This window comes from Xyrauchen texanus, chromosome 4, assembly GCF_025860055.1.
Source record: "Xyrauchen texanus isolate HMW12.3.18 chromosome 4, RBS_HiC_50CHRs, whole genome shotgun sequence".
In the NCBI taxonomy this organism is placed as follows: Eukaryota; Metazoa; Chordata; class Actinopteri; order Cypriniformes; family Catostomidae; genus Xyrauchen; species Xyrauchen texanus.
This window is the reverse complement of record NC_068279.1, coordinates 11,612,783-11,636,053: the sequence shown is the minus strand read 5'-3', so window position 1 is coordinate 11,636,053 and position 23,271 is coordinate 11,612,783. Positions and strand designations below refer to the sequence as shown.

Genomic DNA, 23,271 nt, shown 5'->3' with positions numbered 1-23,271 from the left:
AACAAGGGATTTTCATCCACAGAACTACTGCTCACTGGATGTTTTGAGTTTTTGGCACCATTCTGAGTAAATTCTAGAGACTGTTCTGCGTGAAAATCTAAGGAGATCAGCAGTTACAGAAATACTCGCACCAGCTGGTCTGGCACCAAAAATCATACCACAGTCGAAATCACGGAGATCACATATTTCCCCATTCTGATGGTTCATCTGAAAATTAACTGAAGCTCCTGATCCATATATGCATGATTTTATGCATTGCACTGCTGCCAAACGATTGGCTGATTCGAAAATCGCATGAATAAGTAAGTGTACAAGTGTACCTAATAAAGTGGTCATTGAGTTTATATGCACTATGAGATATTTATAAACAATTTTAGTGGGCCGGTCGTTTTTGACCAGGAACACAAAATGTGTTAGCACAAAGCAACACAAGGTTTAAGTGGCTGTTATCATGTGCTTGGTCTGAGGAACAATCATAGCTGAATTACTTGCCGGATGAATACAGCTGGGGTCATCCAAGTCCATTCGAGCCACTACACAGCCAGGCTCTAAAACTGATCCTGGTCTTTTTATAAAGTGAATGCATCCAGACTGCTGGACATGCAGGGTCATCACCATTTTCATAACCTGTAAAAACATGAAAAGCAAACAGTATCAATTTGCTCACTGTGTGAAAAATACAATGAAAACAGCCTGCAAAGTAGAAATGCAGCCAATCTATGTAAAAATCCAGGAAATCTTGCTTTGCACCGTTTTACCTCAATCTCAGCACAAGCTTGCCCAGCCAAAACATGAGACGCATCATCCACAACATACTGCAACAGCTTGCCAGCAGAGGGCGACCTGAGCACCGTGGGGTCTCGCTCCTTCTCAAACACACACGTTTTGTTGCCCACTGTAACGCGGTAGCTTTTCAACAAGAGATCAAATAACCATCAGCTAACACAACACCAAGTACATAAGTTAGTACATTGTGGTATACATATATTTTTCTCTCTTCTCTCAAATTAATTAATTTGGTTAATTGTTCCACTACTAATAATGTCGGCTCCTGTATGATCCTCATTTGTAAGCTGCTTTGGATAAAGGTGTCTGATAGATGATTGTGGCAGCGGGGGGCGTGGTCAAGCGCCCGTCCGGGAGAGAAAAGCGGTAAGGGCGCTCACACCTGAGCTAAAATGATGACTAACACCTGTGTCTAATTTCAGTAACATGAGGAGAGCGGCATAAAAGAGCAGCAGTGACGGAGCATGGGGCCCCCGACAACCCGTCCAAGAAAAAACCACAACAGCGATATTGTGTATATTGAAAAAATAAAAATAAAAAGCTTACCCCTTAAGCTGACACCTGTTTCCGTCCCTTCCTTTGGGCGGTTGTCACATTGGTGCCGAAACCCGAGACATTTTTTTTTTTGTTATGGAACAAGGTCGCCCCATAGAGTCCTCCCAGCTGGCGGAAATCCTCCAGTCCCTCGCTACTCTCCATCAAGGCCACCAACAATCCCTGCTTGAGCTCCGGCAGGATCAAGATCGGCGGTTCTTCGAGATCATGCGGGCTCAGGCAGAGGACCGACTTGCTATCCGGAGCCTCCTCAGCCAGGAGGCTGCGTCGGCCCCAGCCGCGACCCCGGACATTCGCGCTACGCTACCCCCGCCCACGTTACAGAAGATGGGGGTAGCAGATGATCCTGAGGCCTTCCTCGACTTATTTGAGAAGACGGCTGACATCTGGGGCTGGCCGCCCGAACAGTGGGCAGCCCGTCTAATTCCTCTCCTGTCCGGGGAAGCACAACTCGCGGCACAACAACTGCCGGCGACTAACCTCCTGGCTTACTCTGACCTAAAGAGGGCCATTCTGCAACGGGTTGGTCGGAGCCCGGAGGAGAATCGCCAGCTCTTCCGGAGCATGAAGCTTGAGAAGTCCGACCGCCCGTTTGCGTTTGCTCAACGGCTCGGGACGCCTGTCGGCGGTGGCTGCTCGCGGGGACCGCTGACGTCGAGGGAGTCATCGATCAGGTGGTACTGGAGCAATTCGCGCAACGACTGCCCAGGAGAACGGCGGAATGGGTCCAGTGCCACCGCCCGGCGTCGCTGGAGGCAGCTGTTCAGCTCGCGGAGGACCACTTGGCGGCGATACCGAGGGCGGAGGAGCCCTCCCCCTCTCTCCTCTTCCCCTGTGTCTTCCCCTGCTTCCCCCCCCCCTGCTCCCTCTCGCTCTGCTCTCTCCCCAGGGCCCGTTCCTGCCCCCCGCAGGCGTGGAGGATACACCAGGCCAACTTCCCGGCCGTGGGAGAACCCGCCTAACCCTTCTCCATCCTTCAGCCGCTCTCCTCCTCAGGTGGTGGCGCCCGCCAGCACGGGTGCGGCCGTGGCGCCTGGGCCGGTCTGCTGGAGGTGCGGAGACCCGGACCACTTCCGGGATCAGTGTCCACTGATGGAGGTGGGGACGGTGGTGCGGGTCTCCAATGTCCCGCAGGCTGCCCCCGGTCGGGCTGGAGCGTACCGGGTCCCGGTAAGGATCCAGGGGGGTACATACCAAGCATTGATGGATACCGGCTGTAATCAGACCACCATCCACCAACGCTTGGTTCAACCCGGGGCTTTGGGCACAGCTAAACGGGTGAGGGTGAGGTGTGTGCATGGGGATATTCACAAGTACCCCTTGGTGACTTTAGCGATCAAATTCCGGGGAGCAAAACATAGTGTGGAGGCAGCGGTTAGTTCCCGCCTCACCCATCCGCTAATCTTGGGTACTGATTGGCCGAATTTTAGAAGTGTAATAGAGGGAGTTTGTGCGGATGGGTCCTGCATGAAAGTGAAGAGGTGTGTGATGTGCGATGCTTTGGCGGGGGAGGCGGAGCCGGGGCCATCCTCGGCTGCTCCGAGTGACGAGGGAAGGGGCGAGGGGGTCACCCCTCCTCTCAGGGAGTTCCCTGAGGGGGACTTTCCCTTGGAGCAGTCGCGGGATGAAACCCTTAAGCACGCTTTTGACCAAGTGAGAGTAATCGATGGTCAACAACTCCGGCCGGGTATCGCCATCTCATATCTGTATTTTTCAGTTATTAAAGATCGGTTGTACAGAGTGACGCAGGATGCTCAAACAAAGGAGGAGCTGACACAATTGTTGATTCCACGGAGCCGCCGGAAATGGTTTTCCAGGCGGCTCACTATAATCCTATGGCCGGTCACCTAGGGGAACGGAAAACACTTTTCGTCTAATAGCCCGTTTCTATTGGCCGGGCATTGGCGGCGACATCCGCAGGTGGTGTGCGGCGTGCCGTGAATGTCAGCTGGTAAACCCACCGGTCACCCCAAAAGCGCCTTTGCGCCCCTTCCATTGATCGAGGTTCCCTTCGAGAGAATTGGAATGGACCTCGTCGGGCCATTAGAACGTACGTCACGCGGACATCGCTTTGTGTTAGTCCTGGTGGATTACGCAACGCGGTATCCGGAAGCAGTGCCTCTGAGCAACATCTCAGCACGTAGTGTTGCCGGGCACTCTTCAAGATAATCTCCGGGTGGGGGTTCCGAAAGAAATCCTCACCGACCAAGGCACTACTTTTATGTCACGAACACTTCGCGAACTTTACGAACTATTGGGCATTAAGTCGATTCGCACTAGCGTGTACCATCCTCAGACGGATGGACTGGTGGAACGATTTAATAAAACACTCAAAAATATGATTAGTAAATTCATGCACGAAGACGCTAGGAATTGGGATAAGTGGCTGGACCCCCTGTTATTCGCAGTACGAGAGGTTCCGCAAGCCTCCACGGGATTTTCCCCATTTGAGCTGCTGTACGGGCGACGCCCAAGCGGGGTCCTCGACGTCATCCGTGAAGCTTGGGAGGAGGGACCTTCTAATGCTAAAAATGAAATTCAATACGTTCTTGATCTTCGAGCAAAACTCCACACACTGGGGCAATTAACACAGGAGAATTTGCTCCAGGCTCAAGAACGCCAACGGCGGCTGTATGACAGGGATGCTCAGCTACGGGAATTTGCACCGGGAGATAAAGTACTTGTACTACTCCCAACATCGAGCTCGAAATTACTCGCCAAGTGGCAAGGACCCTTTGTGGTCACACGACGAGTTGGGGATCTCGATTATGAGGTTAAACGTACCGATAGAGGGGGCGCGCGTCAAATATATCACCTCAACCTCCTGAAATTGTGGAGGGAAGAGGCAGCCTCTGTGACGTTGGCAACGGTAGTTCCGGAGAGGGCGGAGCTCGGACCGGAGGTAAACAAAGCCCGCAATCCTAACACCCCGGTTCCTTGTGGAGACCACCTCTCCCCACGCCAACTCACAGAGGTTTCCGAACTACAAAAGGAGTTTGCAGACGTGTTCTCTCCCCTACCGGGCCGCACAGACATCATACAACACCACATCGAGACCGAGCCGGGCGTAGTGGTACGTTGCCGCCCCTATCGCTTGCCCGAACACAAAAAGAAAATAGTTCGGGAAGAATTGGACGCTGATGCTTGACATGGGAGTAATAGAAGAATCTCACAGCGATTGGTCCAGCCCGGTCGTCCTTGTTCCCAAGAACGACGGGTCTGTACGTTTCTGTGTGGATTATAGAAAAGTCAACGCGGTGTCTAAATTTGACGCATACCCAATGCCCCGTGTTGATGAACTGCTCGATCGGTTAGGTACTGCTCGGTTTTATTCGACCTTGGATCTAACGAAGGGATATTGGCAGATCCCCTTGACACCAATATCCCGTGAAAAAACGGCCTTCACCACGCCGTTCGGATTACACCAATTCGTGACGCTTCCTTTCGGTTTGTTCGGGGCACCAGCCACGTTTCAGCGCCTCATGGATAGGATCCTCAGACCGCATACTGCTTACGCCGCTGCCTATCTAGATGATATCATCATTTATAGCAATGATTGGCAGCGGCACTTACAACATTTGAGGGCCGTCCTGAGATCGCTGCGGCGGGCGGGGCTCACGGCAAACCCGAGTTCCACTTGGGTCATGGCCAGGTGCGTCCCCAAATTGACAAGACCGCGGCGACTGCGACTTCCCCTAGACCCAAGACCAAAAAGGGGGTGAGGCAGTTCCTGGGGCTGGCTGGCTATTACAGACGGTTTGTACCTAATTATTCGGATGTCACCAGCCCGCTGACTGACCTTACTAAAAAGGGGGCTCCAGATCCGGTCCAATGGTCGGAGCAGTGCCAACAGGCGTTTACACAGATTAAAGCTGCACTTTGTGGGGGCCGCTTTTGCATGCACCTGACTTCTCTCTCCCTTTTGTTTTGCAGACGGACGCTTCAGACAGAGGGTTGGGGGCCGTACTCTCGCAGGTGGTGGAGGGAGAGGAGCGCCCGGTGCTGTACATTAGCCGGAAGCTCTCCTTGAGGGAGACTAAGTACAGCACCGTAGAGAAGGAATGTCTGGCCATCAAGTGGGCGGTCCTCACCCTCCGATACTACCTGCTGGGGCGGGCCTTCACCCTCTGCTCGGATCATGCCCCACTGCAGTGGCTCCACCGCATGAAAGATACTAACGCCCGGATCACCCGTTGGTATCTGGCCCTCCAGCCTTTTAAGTTCAAGGTGGTCCACAGACCGGGGGTGCAGATGGCTGCCGCTGACTTCCTCTCCAGAAATGGGGGGGAGTGGTAGGCAGGCCGGATGACGCCACGGCCTGAGTCGGGCGGTGGGGGTATGTGGCAGCGGGGGCGTGGTCAAGCGCCCGTCCGGGAGAGAAAAGCGGTAAGGGCGCTCACACCTGAGCTAAAATGATGACTAACACCTGTGTCTAATTTCAGTAACATGAGGAGAGCGGCATAAAAGGGCAGCAGTGACGGAGCATGGGGCCCCCGACAACCCGTCCAAGAAAAAACCACAACAGCGATATTGTGTATATTGAAAAAATAAAAATAAAAAGCTTACCCCTTAAGCTGACACCTGTTTCCGTCCCTTCCTTTGGGCGGTTGTCACAATGATTCAATGTAAATATACAAAGCAAATCACTTTCTATCCAAATTTGTTATGAACTTTTCTGACCTGTCTACTTCCTCCTTCATGTAGGTTGTGTAGCTGCTGCCACCATAGGAAAGGAGTAGACCACCATCACTGAGTCTATGGACATCAACCTCGATATCTGAACCGTTCATAATGATAACATATGTGTTGGGTGACTGGCGGGCCACCTATACCACACAATTCAAATTCACATCTGTTAGTGATGAAAAAGGTGATCAGAAGAATACTATAAAGCAGAGAGAGAGTATTTTATGTTACCTTGAGGCAGTATTTGACTCCTTCATAGATCAGGTCAGCATTCACAGTGTTAACCAGACTAGCAGCAGGTAACACCTGACCCCTGAAATATTCAGAAGTCCATTAAACACAGAATGCTATTTCAGTAGAGAGGTTTTCTAGGATTCTTGATGCAATAGATGTTTTTAAAAAAATTAGGGATTAGTGAAAATACCTCTCCAGTGAATGCAGGTAGTCAGACATACTCTCTCTGAAACTGGCGTCAGCAACATGTAGAGCTCCGCATACCACACCTAACATTGTGTCTGGCCTCTCTGCCTAAAAGATATGTGTATTAAAACAAAATTACATAAAATGACCCCAAAAAATAACAGTAACAACTATAATAAAAAAAAATAAAAAATACAGAAACTAAAAGCATGTCAATCAATTTACTTTTAATTACTTCAAAGTTCATAACGCCTGGACGGAAACAAGTTACTAGAGACAATTTGCATCTCCTCATAACTCTCTACCCAAATGGGTCCATCACTATTATAGCCAAAAGAATACAAAAATAAAATAAAAAAATAAACACGCACATGCAAAAATAGAGAAAATAGGGTGCAGTATCCAAAAAATAACAATTCAAAAATAAGAGTACAAAAAGGAAAAGCACACGTAGAAAGCTCAGGATTTTAATTAAGTAGTCATGTTTCGAGCGTCACGCTCTTCCCTGAACTTAAAATGTATTAATCCACCATCTAGATGAGTGTTACCTTTTTCTTCTCTATTTTTGAGACATCCCTATTATAGACAAACAGATTTTCATATCGGATCGTTCCGAGTAAAAACTGTATTTTTTGTTCCAGTTCAGAAGTTCGGCATTCTCCTATCCAAATGGTAACCGGTTAGAACAAACTAAATGACAGTAATCTGCTCTAAGGGGTGGGTGAAATACCAATTGCAGTGTTGCCAGGTGTCGCAAGAGAAACAAGCAACTTGGCTTGATAATCCGCTTGCCTCAACAAAATAAGCAAAAATAAGCAATAAATTTTTTGTGTGTGTAGTCGATTTAGCAGCATAGAAATAATAACACGTATGCAGTTAATTAACAGTTAAGTATACATTTTATTACAGTTCTGCTTCTCAGTCAAAACCCAGCAGTATCAGAGTGCCTGGGGAGCTGAATGAATGCATCCTATCTAACAATAATTCAGTGAAGACATGGAAACAATTGAGAAATTAATTTTTTACCTCTAATAATGTTTTCCTTGTATTTGAATTAGCCGTGCATGTACAGTATATGTAGTAATTATACAGTTATTAAAAAGTTTCATTCACAGAAAGCTTCATCCACAAAGGGCAATTGGGCAAAGAAATGTCATGCAGCAGTTTCCTTCAGGATCAAAGCACATTTATTATTTTGTACATCAAGTACATTATTTTGGGCAATATGAAGCGTGGTTCCAAAAATGTACGTTGATAAATTCTTTGGACATTGGTGTCATGAAAAAATTTGCAGAATGAAATTAACCGGTTATAACCGGTAACCAGCATTCAGAAATAACTTTATCGCTCAGGAACAATTGAAAATCACTTTGTTCCCATTTTCGATTACGTTCTGCAAAATGTTTTGTTCCTTGAACTGTTTTTAATCCCTGATAGTTATCAATCAATGTGACTTTTTCTACAAAAGATTCCTTGGTCCCTTTAAATCTTGAATATTTCGTTTTATCCTTGGTCTTACCTGTACTTTCTCTGCAATAAGGTGGTCCAGCCAGCCTGTATCGATGTCATTGTTCCTAAAACATTCTGTTTCCAGTAGTTTAATAAGGTATTCCACTGTGGTCCTGAAATCTCCCCTGATTGACAGCTCCTTCATTGCCATCACCATGTTCCTACAGATCATTGGAACAAAGGCTTAAATTATCCATCATACAAATGGAGCTTGGTTAAATATAATTTTTCTAAAGAGAGGAGAGGATGACAAAGCTGTTGTCATGAAACTTTAGAATGCATCATATGTCGTCTCAATAGACTCACGAGATGGCCTCTTCTCGATTCTCGCCCCAGGAGAAACAGTGTCCAAACTGAGAGTCAGCAAACTCATGTAGACCTCCGGTTGCTCCTACACTAAAGTAGCCCCACACGTTCTTATTGCTACGGAAATTCAGCTCCTGAACTGTGCCTGAGCTTGGCTTGAAGCCCTAGAGAAGAAAACAAAGAGTCAAATAACTAAATAAATGAAGTAATTGACTGCTTAAGTAGCCTCAAATCAATACTGAAATGAACTCCCGAGTCTAACTCTAAGTTAATGTCTGAGAATTAACAAAAAAAATGGGGCGACTACAAGCCCAAAAAATCCATGATGTGTACTGATTTGAAAGAACAAAAATGTAAAATAACAAAGACAAAATTGGTGTAAAGATTTTTTGTTGAGTCAAGTATCTAGAATACGTTTTTATTAATTTGAATTACCTCATCTGGGTTCTCACTGGTGATGCGTGCAGCTATGACATGTCCCCTTGGACAGGGGACGTAGTCTGGAGACTCAAAGTTAATGGGTGTATCTCCCCATGGCGCTTCACCATACAGTACACGGATATCCTTAATTCTATAAAGAGGGATTCCCATCGCTATCTACACAGAGAAAACATCAAAGAACTTCAGTATGCTCTTCAAAACATTTGAGAATCCGAGATAATCGAACAAACATTTGCATCAACAAAATAAGGCAATATTGGTTGCTACTGCGATTGAAAGTAGCATGAAATACCTGTAGCTGTGCAGCAGGAAGGTTGACGTCAGCTATAATCTCAGTGCAGGGGTGCTCCACCTGCAGCCGGGGGTTCAACTCCAGGAAATGGAAACTTCCATCCTCTGAGAACAGATACTCCACCGTACCAGCACTCACATAACCCACCATTTTAGCCAGACGCACTGCATACTGACACACAAATCATACATATCTGTCAGGTGACAATATCACCTTCTCAAAACCACCATATAAAAATTTAAATGCATATGCATGAATCTAAAATGAAAGCATTGGTCTACTAAAGATATATCATCAACCATCATTTATACTGGAGCATATTAGCATAAAAGCTAGAACTTTTGTATAAACTAATGAATACTGACTCGTGACAACTGATTATTTTTCTTCTCCTCCAAAAATGTCCTGCAATTGATTCAAACTGCTTAATGTACATACTTCATTTGACAGGTTTCCCACCCTTTTGACTTGTCCATGACCTTTCCAGTGGTTTGTTATTATTGCATAAGAATTTGTCTAAATATGTTTTATTCAGATCGATTATTTATTTAGACCCATTTGTAAAAAAGTTTGACATATTTATTGAAAAGAACTGACTCAAAAGATTGAGCTCTGATCAGAAAACATTAGAGCTTACAAATCTGTCTCTTCACAATAGTAATATCTTGCCGATATCTTTTAGACCAGAGCAAACTACAAACATGTCCATTCACTGAAAAGATTTCAATGATTTTTTCATGACTTTTCCAGGCCTGGAAAAACTTATTTTAAAAATCCCTGATATTTCCAGGTTTTTTCAACAAATGTGGGGGCATTATTTTGTAGATAATTGCTTAATTTTATTATTTTTTTTAATCTATTTTTGCTTTATATAATCTTTGTACTTGAAAAAATATTAAGAATAAAGAAATCTAAACCTTAAAAAGTTTCAATATTAAGAAGATTAAAGCTTAAAAACTCCCATAATCACAGTCTTCTTTACCTTTATTTAGGACAAAATATTATTCATCTCTAAATTTGAAACGTGTTCATTAATTTTCATTGCTCATTGGCTCACCCGCTCCATTTGCTCAAAGGTGCTGGTGGAGGCGATGGTGGCAGGAGCTTCCTCTATGATCTTCTGGTGGCGCCGTTGGATGGAGCAGTCTCTTCCAAACAGAGAGATCGCGTTACCATACTGGTCTGCCAGGATCTGAACCTCCAAGTGGCGTGCATGCTCAGCTAGCTGCATGATGAAAATCGGTGAACCTGGCACCTCAGCCTGCACCTACAATGCATAAACATTAGGGACATCATGCACTGTTCGTATCTGACCATATAACTGCAATGCATAATAAAGAAATCATATCAAAGTAAAACCCTCATATTTCCAAGTAAAATTAAAGGGGTAGTTTACCCAAAAATGAAAATTCTCAGCACATTTAGTTACCCTCATGCTCTCCAATATGTGCATGACTTAATTTCTACAATCAAAGATTGGTAGAAGAATATCTCAGCTCTTTAGGTCCATACAATGCAAGTGAATGGTGGTGGCCAGACCTTTGAAGCGCCAAAAAGCAGATAAAGTCAGCATTAAAGTAATCCATAAAACTACAGTGGATTAATCAATGTCATCTGAAACGATCCAATCGCTATTTGGGTGAAAAGAGAACAGACCAAAATATAACTCCTTTTTCGCTATAAATCTTGACAGTAGCCTCCTTGCCGATCATGATTTCAAGCTCGAGTACACTTCCTATTGCATCATCTAGTGCTCTGTGCATGCATCAAGCACTAGGAAGCAAATCGAGCTTGAAATCATGATTGTGCCTAGAGATTGCAATGGTAAACGGTAAATGGTCTGGAGTGGAATGGATTTCTTAAATGTTGCCGGACATCTTTTACTTGTATTATAACGACCTACAGAGCTGAGATATCCTTAAAACAAAAATGGTTTGTGTTCTACAGAAGAAAGAAAGTCAGAAAAAGAGGGTTAGTAAATTATAAGAAAATCTTTATTTTGGGGTATACTAAAGACAACTTCATGTATTGGTGTATACCTGTCTGAAGAAGCTGGGAAAGTCTTCAGCACTATCCACTTTTCTGATGCCTTTTCCACCCCCTCCCTCTGAAGCTTTGATGACTACAGGGTAGCCAATCTCCTCAGCACTCTAATCTCCCCAAAAAAAGACACAAAATGTAATTTTCACAGTTTGCAAGAATACACCAGTCTCTCATCAGGCAAACATAAAGGATACAGGATTATACTTCTGTCTGCAAGAAGAAAAAGTCTTTAATGTTGGTATTACTGTTGTGACTTTGTTGGCTGCTTTTATACCAAAGTATAATTTTGTCCATATGATCCATATTTTGTGAGTGTCTGTGGTAGAAACGTACCGCTAGTCCTTCATCCACATCTTTAACACAGCCCTGCTCATAAAGTTCAGGAGGAACGCTGATCACGTGACCATGTCTTTGATTTTCTTCTACCCATTCAATCCTCAGGCCTGAGAATAAGGAAACAGAGAAAGAGACAAAGATGTCATATTATGAACTCTAGCAACAGGTCATTTGCATTTGATTGAATGGGATACTTCACCTGTTCCGCTCCAGGGTAGGATGGGAATGTCTGCGCTCTGAGCTACTATGGAAGATGCAACCTTATCTCCTAATGCCCACATGGCTGTACTGGATGGCCCTGAAAAAGAACAAAACAGAAATGTTTCATTAATTAAGCCATTTGTCAAATTTTGCCATTTTTCAATATTTATTAGACATCAATAATTTCCTTAGTTTCAGTTTGTGTGCATTTTATCTCTGGTTAACAGAGCAATCTAAATGGCTTCAACTAGGACCTATGGAGTGTGGAGAAAGTCATGCCTAAGAAAGATATCCCTGCTTTATGGAGGAGCTCAGGTAGTTTGGGGTTCTCAGAAGCATGGCCCCATCCAGCCCATACAGCCTATGAAATGTAGAAGAACTTCATCAGTAACGACAGGATATTTTCCACTCTCACCGATTTGAAAGAGGCACTACCTGCACTGGAATCCTTTTGGCAATATCAATTATCATCTCAACATTGGCATAGTTGTTGTTATTTGGGCCCCCGGGGACTGGCACATAGTGATCTGCCATTTTAATATATTCTGGATAAAAACATAATAAAAATTGAACATGAAAATGTAAATCACTAAACCAAAATCCCTAATAAAACATACAAATGGGGTGAATTCATTAAAATAGGGTCACTTTGTCACTTTGAGACGACTGTAAAAAAACTAGCCCAGTTTACCTGAATTCACCCTACATCAAATTTGCAAACAAAAATAGAATTATTGCAATTGAAGGCAAATAATGTTAACCTGCATTAGCTTTCAAGTCTTCAGGTGTGACCATCACCACAAAGCGAATGGTTCTCTCATTACGGAACATCTCATAGGACCAGCGGCGAATAGAACGCATGCATTTAACTGCAGCAATGCCATTATTGGCAATCAGCACCTGACATGAGAGATTAAGAAGTTACGAAAGAGAGAATTTCTAGTTTTACGTGAGCACACACTTTTCAAGTTACATGTGAAGCATTAAAGCAGTAACATAACATGGGGGTAGAATAGACTATGAATCACATTCACAAAGAATTCTGACCTTGTCTATAACGCGGTTTCCACCAAAACGAGTGACAAACTCAGCCGGAGAGGCTACAGTGAAGTCTCTCGGCACATCCATCTTTCTGTGTTCTTTGCCCTTTTTCAGCAGGTGGGGGGCTGACATGCTAGGCCTACAATCAAACGAAAACAGTTTTAGGGCAATTTGAGCAGACACAGCAGTGGATTTTATACTTCACCCTCTGTCCTATCTAAAGTTATCTTGATTGTAATCCAAAGTTAGTTACCTTACTATTTACGGTTTGTCCTGGGCCTCCTGGCTATTTATAGTGTGTCATTTACAATATATCTCGAAAAAAAACGTAGTTTATGCATGACTATACACGTATCCACATGTGTCCGTGTAAAATGTTTCTCCTCTGCTGGTCTGGCCTCTGTACTCTCCACCTCTGTCAAAGTGTGCTACAATATAAATGCTCACACTATCAAAGCAGCCAATCACTGCTTAATATGTTATCATACAGGCTACAGACAATACTGACAAACCCTTAACTCTGAACTTTAAAACTACTGCTAACTTTGCACTTGAAGTAACTTTAATCTTAAAACAAAGTTTAAAGCAAATGTAACGCAATGTATGTAAAAGGTAGAGTGCAGAAGATAAACAAGTTAAAAAGACATGTGCAGGCTATTTTTACCATATGTTGCTTGAAAACAGGTGGCAGCATAAACAAAGTCCAAAATTGCTTATCACCAAAAGGATCATATTTAATTTATTTTCTGTAGTATCAGCGGAAACAAAACATGAGATGCTGACTATCGTCTTTTAGATTTTTGTCACCTTCAGGCTCCAACTACCATTTAAAATGGCACTACTCATGAGATACTTCTGAGAAACTCTACATGAGAAATGTTTACTTATAACATTCTTTTAGATTTTTAAAAGTTTAAGACTTTACATGCAAACTGCTTTGTACTTGAAGTGTAGAAAACATTTTTCATGTTTACCTTACTTAGTGTAGAGCATTTACATTTAAATCAGGACAAATTTAATGAAGATTTCCAGCAGTCCAGTAGGATTTTTGTTTAATACTTCACATCTGTTTTTAATTATCCAATGTAACGATCAGGAGCTGGCTTTGTTTCAGTATATCTGTAGAATTGAACAAACATTGCCATTATCTCCCTGATTCTCAGATTGTTCTCTGCTCTCATAGATGTTATGTGCACATGTTTTCTGGACAGAGAACTCACAGAAGCACATGCTAAAATCATCGGGTTACATTGTGTAACACTTCGTGCACAGTTCAAACAGTCTACATTGTGCCATGCATTTCAATGAAATCCTGCAATCTACAAGTTCTGCATTGTAAAAACCTATTCAAAGATTACAGTACAGTTAAGATAGACTCTTTGCTTCTGCGTTATGCTGCATAACAAGACATAACAAAAGAAACCACACCCCCTTTCATACACTGTCAAGAACATACTGTCTATTTAGAAACTTAAAGATTCTAGAGGACAGAGTGAACATAGTGCATGTTTGGTCCAGTACCAACCTCTTTAGGCACTGAAACCAGTTGAGTGTTTGCCCTCCTTCTCCGTCCATTGCAAAGAATCAGAAGATAAAGTTGGCGATGAAAAACAACAACAAACACACTTATGTTCCCTCCCTTTTCCTCTTTTGCTCTCTCACACTCATGTCCCCTCCCCCATGTCTATGTCTACACTGGTGACCAAACGTTTGGCATAATGTGCAGATTTTGCTCTTATGAAAAGGAACTGGTACTTTTATTCACCAAAGTGCCATTCAACTGATCACAATGTATAGTCAGGACATTAATAGCATGATAAATTATTATTACAATTTGAACAAAAATCCAGAACTTCTTAAACTACTTCAAAGAGTTCTCATCAAAAACTCCTCCACTTGCAACAATGACAGCTTTGCAGATCCTTGGCATTCTAGCTGTCATTTTACCCAGATACTCAGGTGACAGTTCACCCCATTGCTTCCTGTAACACTTGCCATAGATGTGGCTGTCTTGTCGGGCACTTCTCACACACCTTACAGTCTAGCTGATCCCACAAAAGCTCAATGGAGTTAAGATCCAAAACACTCTTTTCCAATTATCTGGTGTCCAATTTATGTGTTTCTTTGCCCACTCTAACTGGTTTCTTTGTCCTTTTTTTTCTGCTTCAAAAGTGGCTTTTTCTTTGCTAAGTCAAATGCAATAAAGTAAAAATTTAACAGCTTGTTTTCAGTCTGTTAACCTACAATAGGTTCCAGTAGGTTCTTAACCAATAATGTGTTTGTGCAATAACTCATAGAAACTAATTTATTTTCTTGGGCATGTTCAATGCATGCTATAGTTAACAGCGTTTACAGTTATTGATAGTTTAGCAAATTGCTGAAAATAGTAAGAAGTGGTCAACCGAAGTTTCCTACAGTATTGCATACATTTTAAAACTGTATATTTACATTTACATTTATTCATTTGGCAGACGCTGTTATCCAAAGCGACTTACAAAAGAGGAAAACATCAGTGAATCATCTTAAGGAGACAGTGGTACGAAAAGTGCCATACTACAAAGTTTCACTATCATCAGAATAGTATACAAAACAGATTTAAGTGCAACAAGAATTGTAAATATAGATATATATATATATACAGTATATATATATTTTTTTTAATTTTAGTGACTGGTTAAGTGCTTTTGGAAAAGATGTGTTTTCAGCTGTTTTTGAAGATTAGTTAGTTTCACAGATTGAAAGAGTTAGCTTCACAGATTGAGTTGGGAAGGTCATTCCACAAACGTGGTATGATGAAACTGAAGGTCCGGGAAAGTGTTTTGGTGCCTCTTTGTTTTGGTACGACAAGGCGACGTTCCTTAGCCGACTGTAGGCTTTTGGTGGGACCGTAGCTCTGCATAAATGTTTTTAGGTATGCCAGCATCAGGGGCTTGAATTTAGTACGTGCATCAACCAGCAGCCAGTGGAGAGAGACAAAGAGTGGTGTAACATGCGCTCTCTTTGTCTCATTAAAGACCAGATGTGCTGCTGCATTCTGGATCATTTGGAGAGGTCTAATAGCACATGCAGGAAGGCCTGCAATGAGACCATTACAGTAGTCCAGTCTAGTTATGACAAGTGACTGAACAAGCAGTTGTGTGGAATGTACAGAGAGGAAAGGTCTTATATATTGTATACTCTCATATTCTTACCTGTTAGTAATAATACTGATATCAATTTGATGAAGACAGCTATTGCTTAATTTCTTAAAAGTAATGATAACTTTGTTCATTATAAGTGAGTCAAATGTTGATTCAGTAACCACTCTGATTGGTTCAGTCCATCACTCAGTGAAGATTTAATTCAACTTGTGAATTTTTTAAGCTATTCATTAAAAGAACCAGTTCAAAAGAGTAATTTTGTTGTGAATCGTACAACAATGGTTACACTGGTTTTTTTTTTTTCGTATAGACCTTGAGGATAGCTCACTAAAAGACACACGTTTTGTTTTTTGTTATCTTATTGCATTCGATTTAGATTGCAAGATCATGACTTGGGTAAAATTGCTTTACAAAATAATTTATTTAGCTGTGGATTCAGAAGTGCCACTGTAGATTCAGTAGCAGCTGAGCACAGCTGCTGGAAAGCATTGCAGAAAACAGGTTTGTGATATAATGTATATAATAAACAAATGAGACTAGATACAATTGTAAAAATTACATGAACACTTATTTCATACTATAATTCCCAAACAATTCTTTAAATAATTATTTACTGATTATCAGTCAGTAGATGGAAAGCGACAACTCTTAATGGGCCAAGCTGACCGTTATCTGCCGATGCCGATAATCTCAAAATGAACAAATATTGGCCGATATCTCTTAATAGTAAGGTGGAATTGTTCACAGCGTTATAACCACTGCCGAAGAAAGAGCTATCTAGACAAATGTCATCAAAAAAGTACATTGTACTATTAAATGACAAATATCACAAGACCCAACAACACTTTAAAAAATTGGAAACTTCAGTTAAATGTAAAGAATTGAAAAGTTTCACTGGAGCAAAACAAACTGCCTGTGTTCGGCCCTGAACAGTCAAATGTATCCTTTGTGTCTGCGTGAGCCCAGCCAGTTGAGCCTATGTCAAGTAGGTGACTCGTGGAAGCCAACAACAATGTCCCAACAGGTTACACGAGAATAGCCAGACTCCACATTAAAACATCCCTAACCACGCAGTGAGAATGACTTTGAAAGTTTCTTCTATTAATAGTACAGAAATGTGCGGCATGGCATAATAACAGGTGACAAGCATGAGCGAGTCAGGTAATCACAGACAGTGCTGAGAATGACCATATGGCTGTATTTCATATCCATAAATCTGTCCTGTTTGTCATTGGGCACTTTAATGTGGTGTAAAGTGTCCCCTACTGAGTTTAAGAGCACATCTTAGGAAATAAAGTATCATGGCCGTTAAGACCACATTTACAAGACCAGTCAGAAAAACGAATAATCACTGGGATTATGGGTATTTTATTGAGGTCCAAAAAGAAAAATAATATGAAATAGTTATATAATGCATTTAAACTGATGCAACTCATACTGTATGATTTCATTATGTTATAACAACATTAATTTTACTCATTATAATCATTTCTGACATTTCTACTGTATTATTATTAACACTTTCAGACTTTCAATTGGATTTTCTTCATCAGTAAGAATACATAAACAATACTTAAAAATTAATTCACACAAAACAGCTACTTGAATAAACAGCTACTTGAACATGTTTTCAATTATTGAGATCAAAGTCATTTCTTCTTTTTTTTTTATTCTGGGATAATTGTATGTGGTATAACTGTCCAGAGAGAGTAAACAAAATCAAAGCTGAAATTATTGAGAAAAAAAAATTAAAATTACAATTTTTTGGTAAGTGTTATAATTTGTTATAATTTCTTTAAAAAAATAAGCATTAAAACAGTTTTGGTAAATACAAAATTTAACAGTAAAATATTACTAATACAAGTCAGAGAGTTTAACCAACATGACTGTGGAAGGGAGGAGGGCGGGCCGGGTTGTGATTATACACACCCGGTCCCTTATAAGGCTAATTAAGCCTCCGAGAGGGATAAAGGCCGATGACAGATGGTGGTGCGACGAGAGAGAGATAGTTTACGGACATGTTCGTCATATGTGTGTTTGTCTTTTGTTTGAGTTTGAAATTAAACTATTATTTATATTGAAAAAACGGTTCTCGCCTCCTCCTTTCCATTGACTACTTTACACTGGTGCCGAAGCCCGGGAAGGAGGAGGGATGCCCGTCGCGGCGTCCTCGACACTGCCGTCCACCCAGGGGAGCGCCGCTGCCATCCAGGCGGGGGGGGAGTAGACCGACCGCTCGGACGCGGTGAATGGTCGCCGTCCGCGGAGGGGCGTTCTGACCGCGGGGGGTCGTGAGTCTGACTCCGGTCCTACCGGGGAGAAGCGGCTGTCGTCCGCCTGAGAGGGTGGAGGAGTGATCGAGGACCATGCGACGGTGTATCGGAGAACCGGCGAGTAGCTTTTTTATTTTTTTCCATCTCTCTCTCCTCTCTCTCTCTCACTGCTGCTCTGCGTTGGCCTTTTCCCTCTCGTTTAAATGTTAGTGTTTTTTTGGGGGGTGTTACAGTTACAGGAAGTACCCCCCCCCCCTTCTTAATTATTTCTGTTTCCCTCCCTCGTCCAGGTAGATGGGGATGACCTGCCGGCAGACTAGGCTTAAAGCATGCCCTCCCCCAGGGAAAGGGGGGGGGGGGGGTGTACGTCAGGCCGGGGGCTCCCCAGCCTGAGAGAATGAGGGAGGAATGTAGCAGGGCGGAGGGCAGGCCGGGTTGTGATTATACACACCTGGTCCCTTTATAAGGCTAATTAAGCCTCCGAGAGGGATGACAGACGGTGGTGCGACGAGAGAGAGATAGTTTACGGACATGTCCGTCATGTGTGTGTTTGTCTTTTGTTTGAGTTTGAAATTAAACTATTATTTATATTGAAAAGCCGGTTCTCACCTCCTCCTTTCCATTGACTACTTTACATTGACATTTGAGCCATTTTGTGCAAAAAAAAAAAAAAAAAAAACTTAAATAACTATATTATTTCAAATATTCTGGAAAAAAAACAAGAGTGTAGTGGCATAGAGGGACTCACGTACTAACAAAATTATCAATTTCATCATATTCTGATGTTTCATTATTTCAATATGATCCTCAGATCATAGTGATAAACAGGTGGATTATGTGTGGAATTTTGGAACAACACCAGCCCACTCATAAGCCCACAGCTTTCAACAAGAAACCTTTAGCATCAAATTACTGCAGTGAAGGAAATCTATATTTTATGATCCTAACGTTAGTTTTTCAAAAATGTATTTGTCTTAAATGTGTTACATTTCTAAAGAAATATTTTTTGGAAAATGTTTCCGAACTTTGGAATAATTTTTTATTTGTTTGACTTTGTTCCCTTCTCACTCAAAGTGCTTGTTAAAGAGTGGCGTGCTGTCATAGCAACCATGTTACATTCTGTTTCCGTTTGTCCTACGAAGGCCATCTCGTTTAAACGATACTTGTTTAAAGGAGGACACTTAGTATACTGCAGCCTTCAAAGAACGTGTACTACCTAGCACACAGCCTTTGAAACGAGACACAGCCATGGTCAAGCTAGCCCCCAGGTTGTTTTGCAGCATGTATTTACTATGCGTGTAAGAACTGATTTCAAAATAAAAGTGACCTTCACACACCGAATTTCTCAGCGACAGTGTCATTTTGTTTCTTAAAAGTCAGATGGTCTTTGGAAATGTTTTCTTTATTATTAAGTTATTATTAAGTTTGCAGTCGTTATTTTTTAATTAAAATCGTTAGTTTTTTTTTGTTTGTTTAATATTTATCCATTTTGTTTTATATAGTTATTTGTGTATTTTTATTTATTCATTAATTTTTTAATTCATTAATTTATTTTTTATTGCTGAGAACATTCAACAAAAATTTTTTTTTTTAAATAAACGTACAGCACATAATATCAACAACAACAATATCAATTTTAAAAAACAACAAGAAAAAATAAAACAAGACAAAAACATTTTTTAAATATATATTTTTTTAAATAATAATAATAATTTAAAAAAAATAAGAGGGCCATTATATCACATAAAAAAAGATCACATGAAGAGCCCAAAAGCAGTGCAAATACTGACAGTCCTTATAGCTTTCTTATTAACAGATACTGAGATTTAAATAATTTTCCATTTCTTTTAAGAAGACAGATAAAACAGGTTTAGAGTTTGAAAATTTGCATTTGTGAATTGTAAAATTTGCTTAGGAAAAAAATTACATTCATTCATTCATTATTGACAGACATACTGAATGTGAATGACGTTCACCGGAGGTCGCTTTTATTTTGAAATCAGTTCTTACACGCTCTTACCGTAATGCATAGAGGCTGGCCTTACCGCAGTAACTATTCGTGGGTGTGGTTTGGTGGTGAAGCTTTATTTACAATCCGCGTGCCATCTGAGGAGTTGTTACCTAGGTTACTGTTGTTAAAATGGACAACTAAAGCTGTCTCTCAGAGATTGTGTGGAAGTATATATATATATATATTTTTTTTTACATGATTTGCAACACAAAATCTACAAAGACAGCACGGGCACGACAAATGACTGGAGAGGTATTTGAAGTTTTTAAAAGTAAAATGGGCTGTGACAAGTTTAATAATAAAGCAAAGGAGCAGCACAGCGCTAAAAGTGGTGGTGCACGGAGAGAAAAACATGCATTATTGGCTTTACTTGTGGCTGGAACAGTACGTTAAACACCGTGCCTAGGGTGCATTAGTTCGTCCTGGAGAAAAACATTTCGGCTTCTTCCGAGTATAAACCAGGCTTAACAGAGTTTAGGCAACACACACCTAAGAGGGTAGGGGGCGCTACAAAATGATCTCCAATTTTTACCTTCAAATTGGCTGGATAAAGAGCAACACAAGTTGGTACTTTTTTCTTTAAGCTTTACAGAGACAATCAAATGCTGAACTGGGTTAAGAAATTGCACATTAAAAATATAATTAGAACAGAAATACACGCACATGTAAAAAACAACCAAATTTATCTAGCGATGCTCACCTCAATCTGCAAGGAGGAGCCAGGACAGGGGGTGCTTCGGATATGATGGTGGGTGGTGCCTTGGGCTGAGATCTGGCACCCTGCCCCACAAACAAAGGTTCGTCATCGGAGGAGTTATCCTCAGAAGCTCCCAAAATAAACTTAAGCCTCTCTTTAGCCTGAACACCTGCACCAAACCTGGGCCTAACAGACTTATTAGTAGGCACTGGAACAGAGTTGGAGGCTGCTTCTTCAATGACTTGTGATTGGTCTGTGGGATTACTATTGGTTGATTGAGGAATCTCCTCACTTCCTGTTGAGGTGCTTGCTGTTTCCGGGTCCATTGGAGGAGATGGTTGATCCTCTGAACAGTGGCTGTTAGGTGTTTGTAATAGCATCTGTTAGCATATTTGTAATAGTGCTGTAAATGTACAGGCCATTGCAGAGGTAATTTAGCCTACAAATATTTGTGGACTGGGAGACTTTACATATGCCTGCAAACTTTTGCTACCTCCTGTAAAATTAGATGATGGTCCCTTTGATTTTTGTAAGTATTTAACTGTAAACAAAGAAAAAAACAAGCCACGGTTAGGATATCAGAGAGCAGAACACTAGGTGGCATCACTGTGCTCAATATGATGTGTGCAACCAAAACATTACAAATGTGATTTAGCTTTTCATACAGGTGAAACTCGAAAAATTAGAATATCGTGCAAAAGTTCATTAATTTCAGTAATTCAACTTAAAAGGTGAAACTAATATATTATATAGACTCATTACAAGCAAAGTAAGATATTTCAAGCCTTTATTTGATATAATTTTGATGATTATGGCTTACAGCTTATGAAAACCCCAAATTCAGAATCTTAGAAAATTAGAATATTGTGAAAAGGTTCAGTATTGTAGGCTCAAAGTGTCACACTCTAATCAGCTAATTAATCCAAAACACCTGCAAAGGGTTCCTGAGCCTTTAAATGGTCTCTCAGTCTGGTTCAGTTGAATTCACAATCATGGGGAAGACTGCTGACCTGACAGTTGTGCAGAAAACCATCATTGACACCCTCCACAAGGAGGGAAAGCCTCAAAAGGTAATTCCAAAAGAAGTTGGATGTTCTCAAAGTGCTGTATCAAAGCACATTAATAGAAAGTTAAGTGGAAGGGAAAAGTGTGGAAGAAAAAGGTACACAAGCAGCAGGGATGACCGTAGCCTGGAGAGGATTGTCAGGAAAAGGCCATTCAAATGTGTGGGGAGCTTCACAAGGAGTGGACTGAGGCTGGAGTTACTGCATCAAGAGCCACCACACACAGGCGGGTCCTGGACATGGGCTTCAAATGTCAAACGTCTTACCTGGGCTAAAGAAAAAAAGAACTGGTCTGTTGCTCAGTGGTCCAAAGTCCTCTTTTCTGATGAGAGCAAATGTATGCATCTCATTTGGAAACCAAGGTCCCAGAGTCTGGAGGAAGAATGGAGAGGCACACAATCCAAGATGCTTGAAGTCCAGTGTGAAGTTTCCACAGTCTGTGTTGGTTTGGGGAGCCATGTCATCGGCTGGTGTGGGTCCACTGTGCTTTATTAAGTCCAGAGTCAACGCAGCCGTCTACCGGGACATTTTAGAGCACTTCATGCTTCCTTCAGCAGACAAGCTTTATGGAGATGCTGACTTCATTTTCCAGCAGGACTTGGCACCTGCCCACACTGCCAAAAGTACCAAAACCTGGTTCAATGACCATGGTATTACTGTGCTTGATTGGCCAGCAAACTCGCCTGACCTGAACCCCATAGAGAATCTATGGGGCATTACTAAGAGAAAGATGAGAGACATGAGACCAAACAATGCAGAAGAGCTGAAGGCCGCTATTGAAGCATCTTGGTCTTCCATAACACCTCAGCAGTGCCACAGGCTGATAGCATCCATGCCACGCCGCATTGAGGCAGTAATTAATGCAAAAGGGGCCCAAACCAAGTACTGAGTACATATGCATGATTATACTTTTCAGAGGGCCGACATTTCTGTATTTAAAATCCTTTTTTTTATTGATTTCATGTAATATTCTAATTTTCTGAGATTCTGAATTTGGGGTTTTCATAAGCCACAATCATCAAAATTATATCAAATAAAGGCTTGAAATATCTTACTTTGCTTGTAATGAGTCTATATAATATATTAGTTTCACCTTTTAAGTTGAATTACTGAAATTAATGAACTTTTGCACGATATTCTAATTTTTCGAGTTTCACCTGTACATAGGGATAGTTCATCCAAAAATTAAAATTCTGTCATTGTTACTCACCCTCATGTTGCTCCAAACTTGTATGTCTTTGTTTCTTCTTCAGAACACAAAAGAAGATATTCTAAATAATGTTTCAACTGTTTTTGTCCATTCAATGAAAGTCACTGGGGTCCAAAACAACATTAGATCCCGTTGACTTACATTGAATGGTCAAAAAACACTTTTTCAACAAAAAAAAAAATTATATATATATATATCTTCTTTTTTTGTTCCACAGCAGAAAGAAATGCATACCGGTTTGAGTGATGTGAGAGTGAGTA

The 23,271-nt window shown here is 41.7% G+C and overlaps 1 protein-coding gene across 4 annotated transcripts in view; it reads right to left on the bottom strand.

Annotated features, from left to right (window-relative positions):
- Positions 1-23,271, bottom strand: part of LOC127636090 (acetyl-CoA carboxylase 2-like) — a 47,829-nt gene that overhangs the window by 23,908 nt on the left and 650 nt on the right. Inside the window, exons 1-19 of one of the 4 annotated variants that reach the window (XM_052116497.1) lie at positions 14,142-14,256; positions 13,591-13,735; positions 12,623-12,755; positions 12,337-12,475; positions 12,011-12,120; positions 11,855-11,936; positions 11,574-11,672; positions 11,372-11,481; positions 11,035-11,145; positions 10,053-10,262; positions 8,996-9,166; positions 8,698-8,859; positions 8,263-8,426; positions 7,967-8,117; positions 6,452-6,555; positions 6,259-6,340; positions 6,022-6,167; positions 759-909; positions 493-627 (exon numbers count right to left, since the gene is read on the bottom strand). In XM_052116497.1, coding sequence (XP_051972457.1) covers positions 493-627; positions 759-909; positions 6,022-6,167; positions 6,259-6,340; positions 6,452-6,555; positions 7,967-8,117; positions 8,263-8,426; positions 8,698-8,859; positions 8,996-9,166; positions 10,053-10,262; positions 11,035-11,145; positions 11,372-11,481; positions 11,574-11,672; positions 11,855-11,936; positions 12,011-12,120; positions 12,337-12,475; positions 12,623-12,748 — 2,253 coding nt within the window. In that variant the 5' untranslated portion in view covers positions 12,749-12,755; positions 13,591-13,735; positions 14,142-14,256. Of the gene's footprint in view, positions 1-492; positions 628-758; positions 910-6,021; positions 6,168-6,258; positions 6,341-6,451; positions 6,556-7,966; positions 8,118-8,262; positions 8,427-8,697; positions 8,860-8,995; positions 9,167-10,052; positions 10,263-11,034; positions 11,146-11,371; positions 11,482-11,573; positions 11,673-11,854; positions 11,937-12,010; positions 12,121-12,336; positions 12,476-12,622; positions 12,756-12,869; positions 12,889-13,590; positions 13,736-14,141; positions 14,263-20,740; positions 21,279-23,271 lie in introns of those variants that run through there. The other 3 variants (XM_052116480.1, XM_052116488.1, XM_052116504.1) reach the window with 3 other exon arrangements.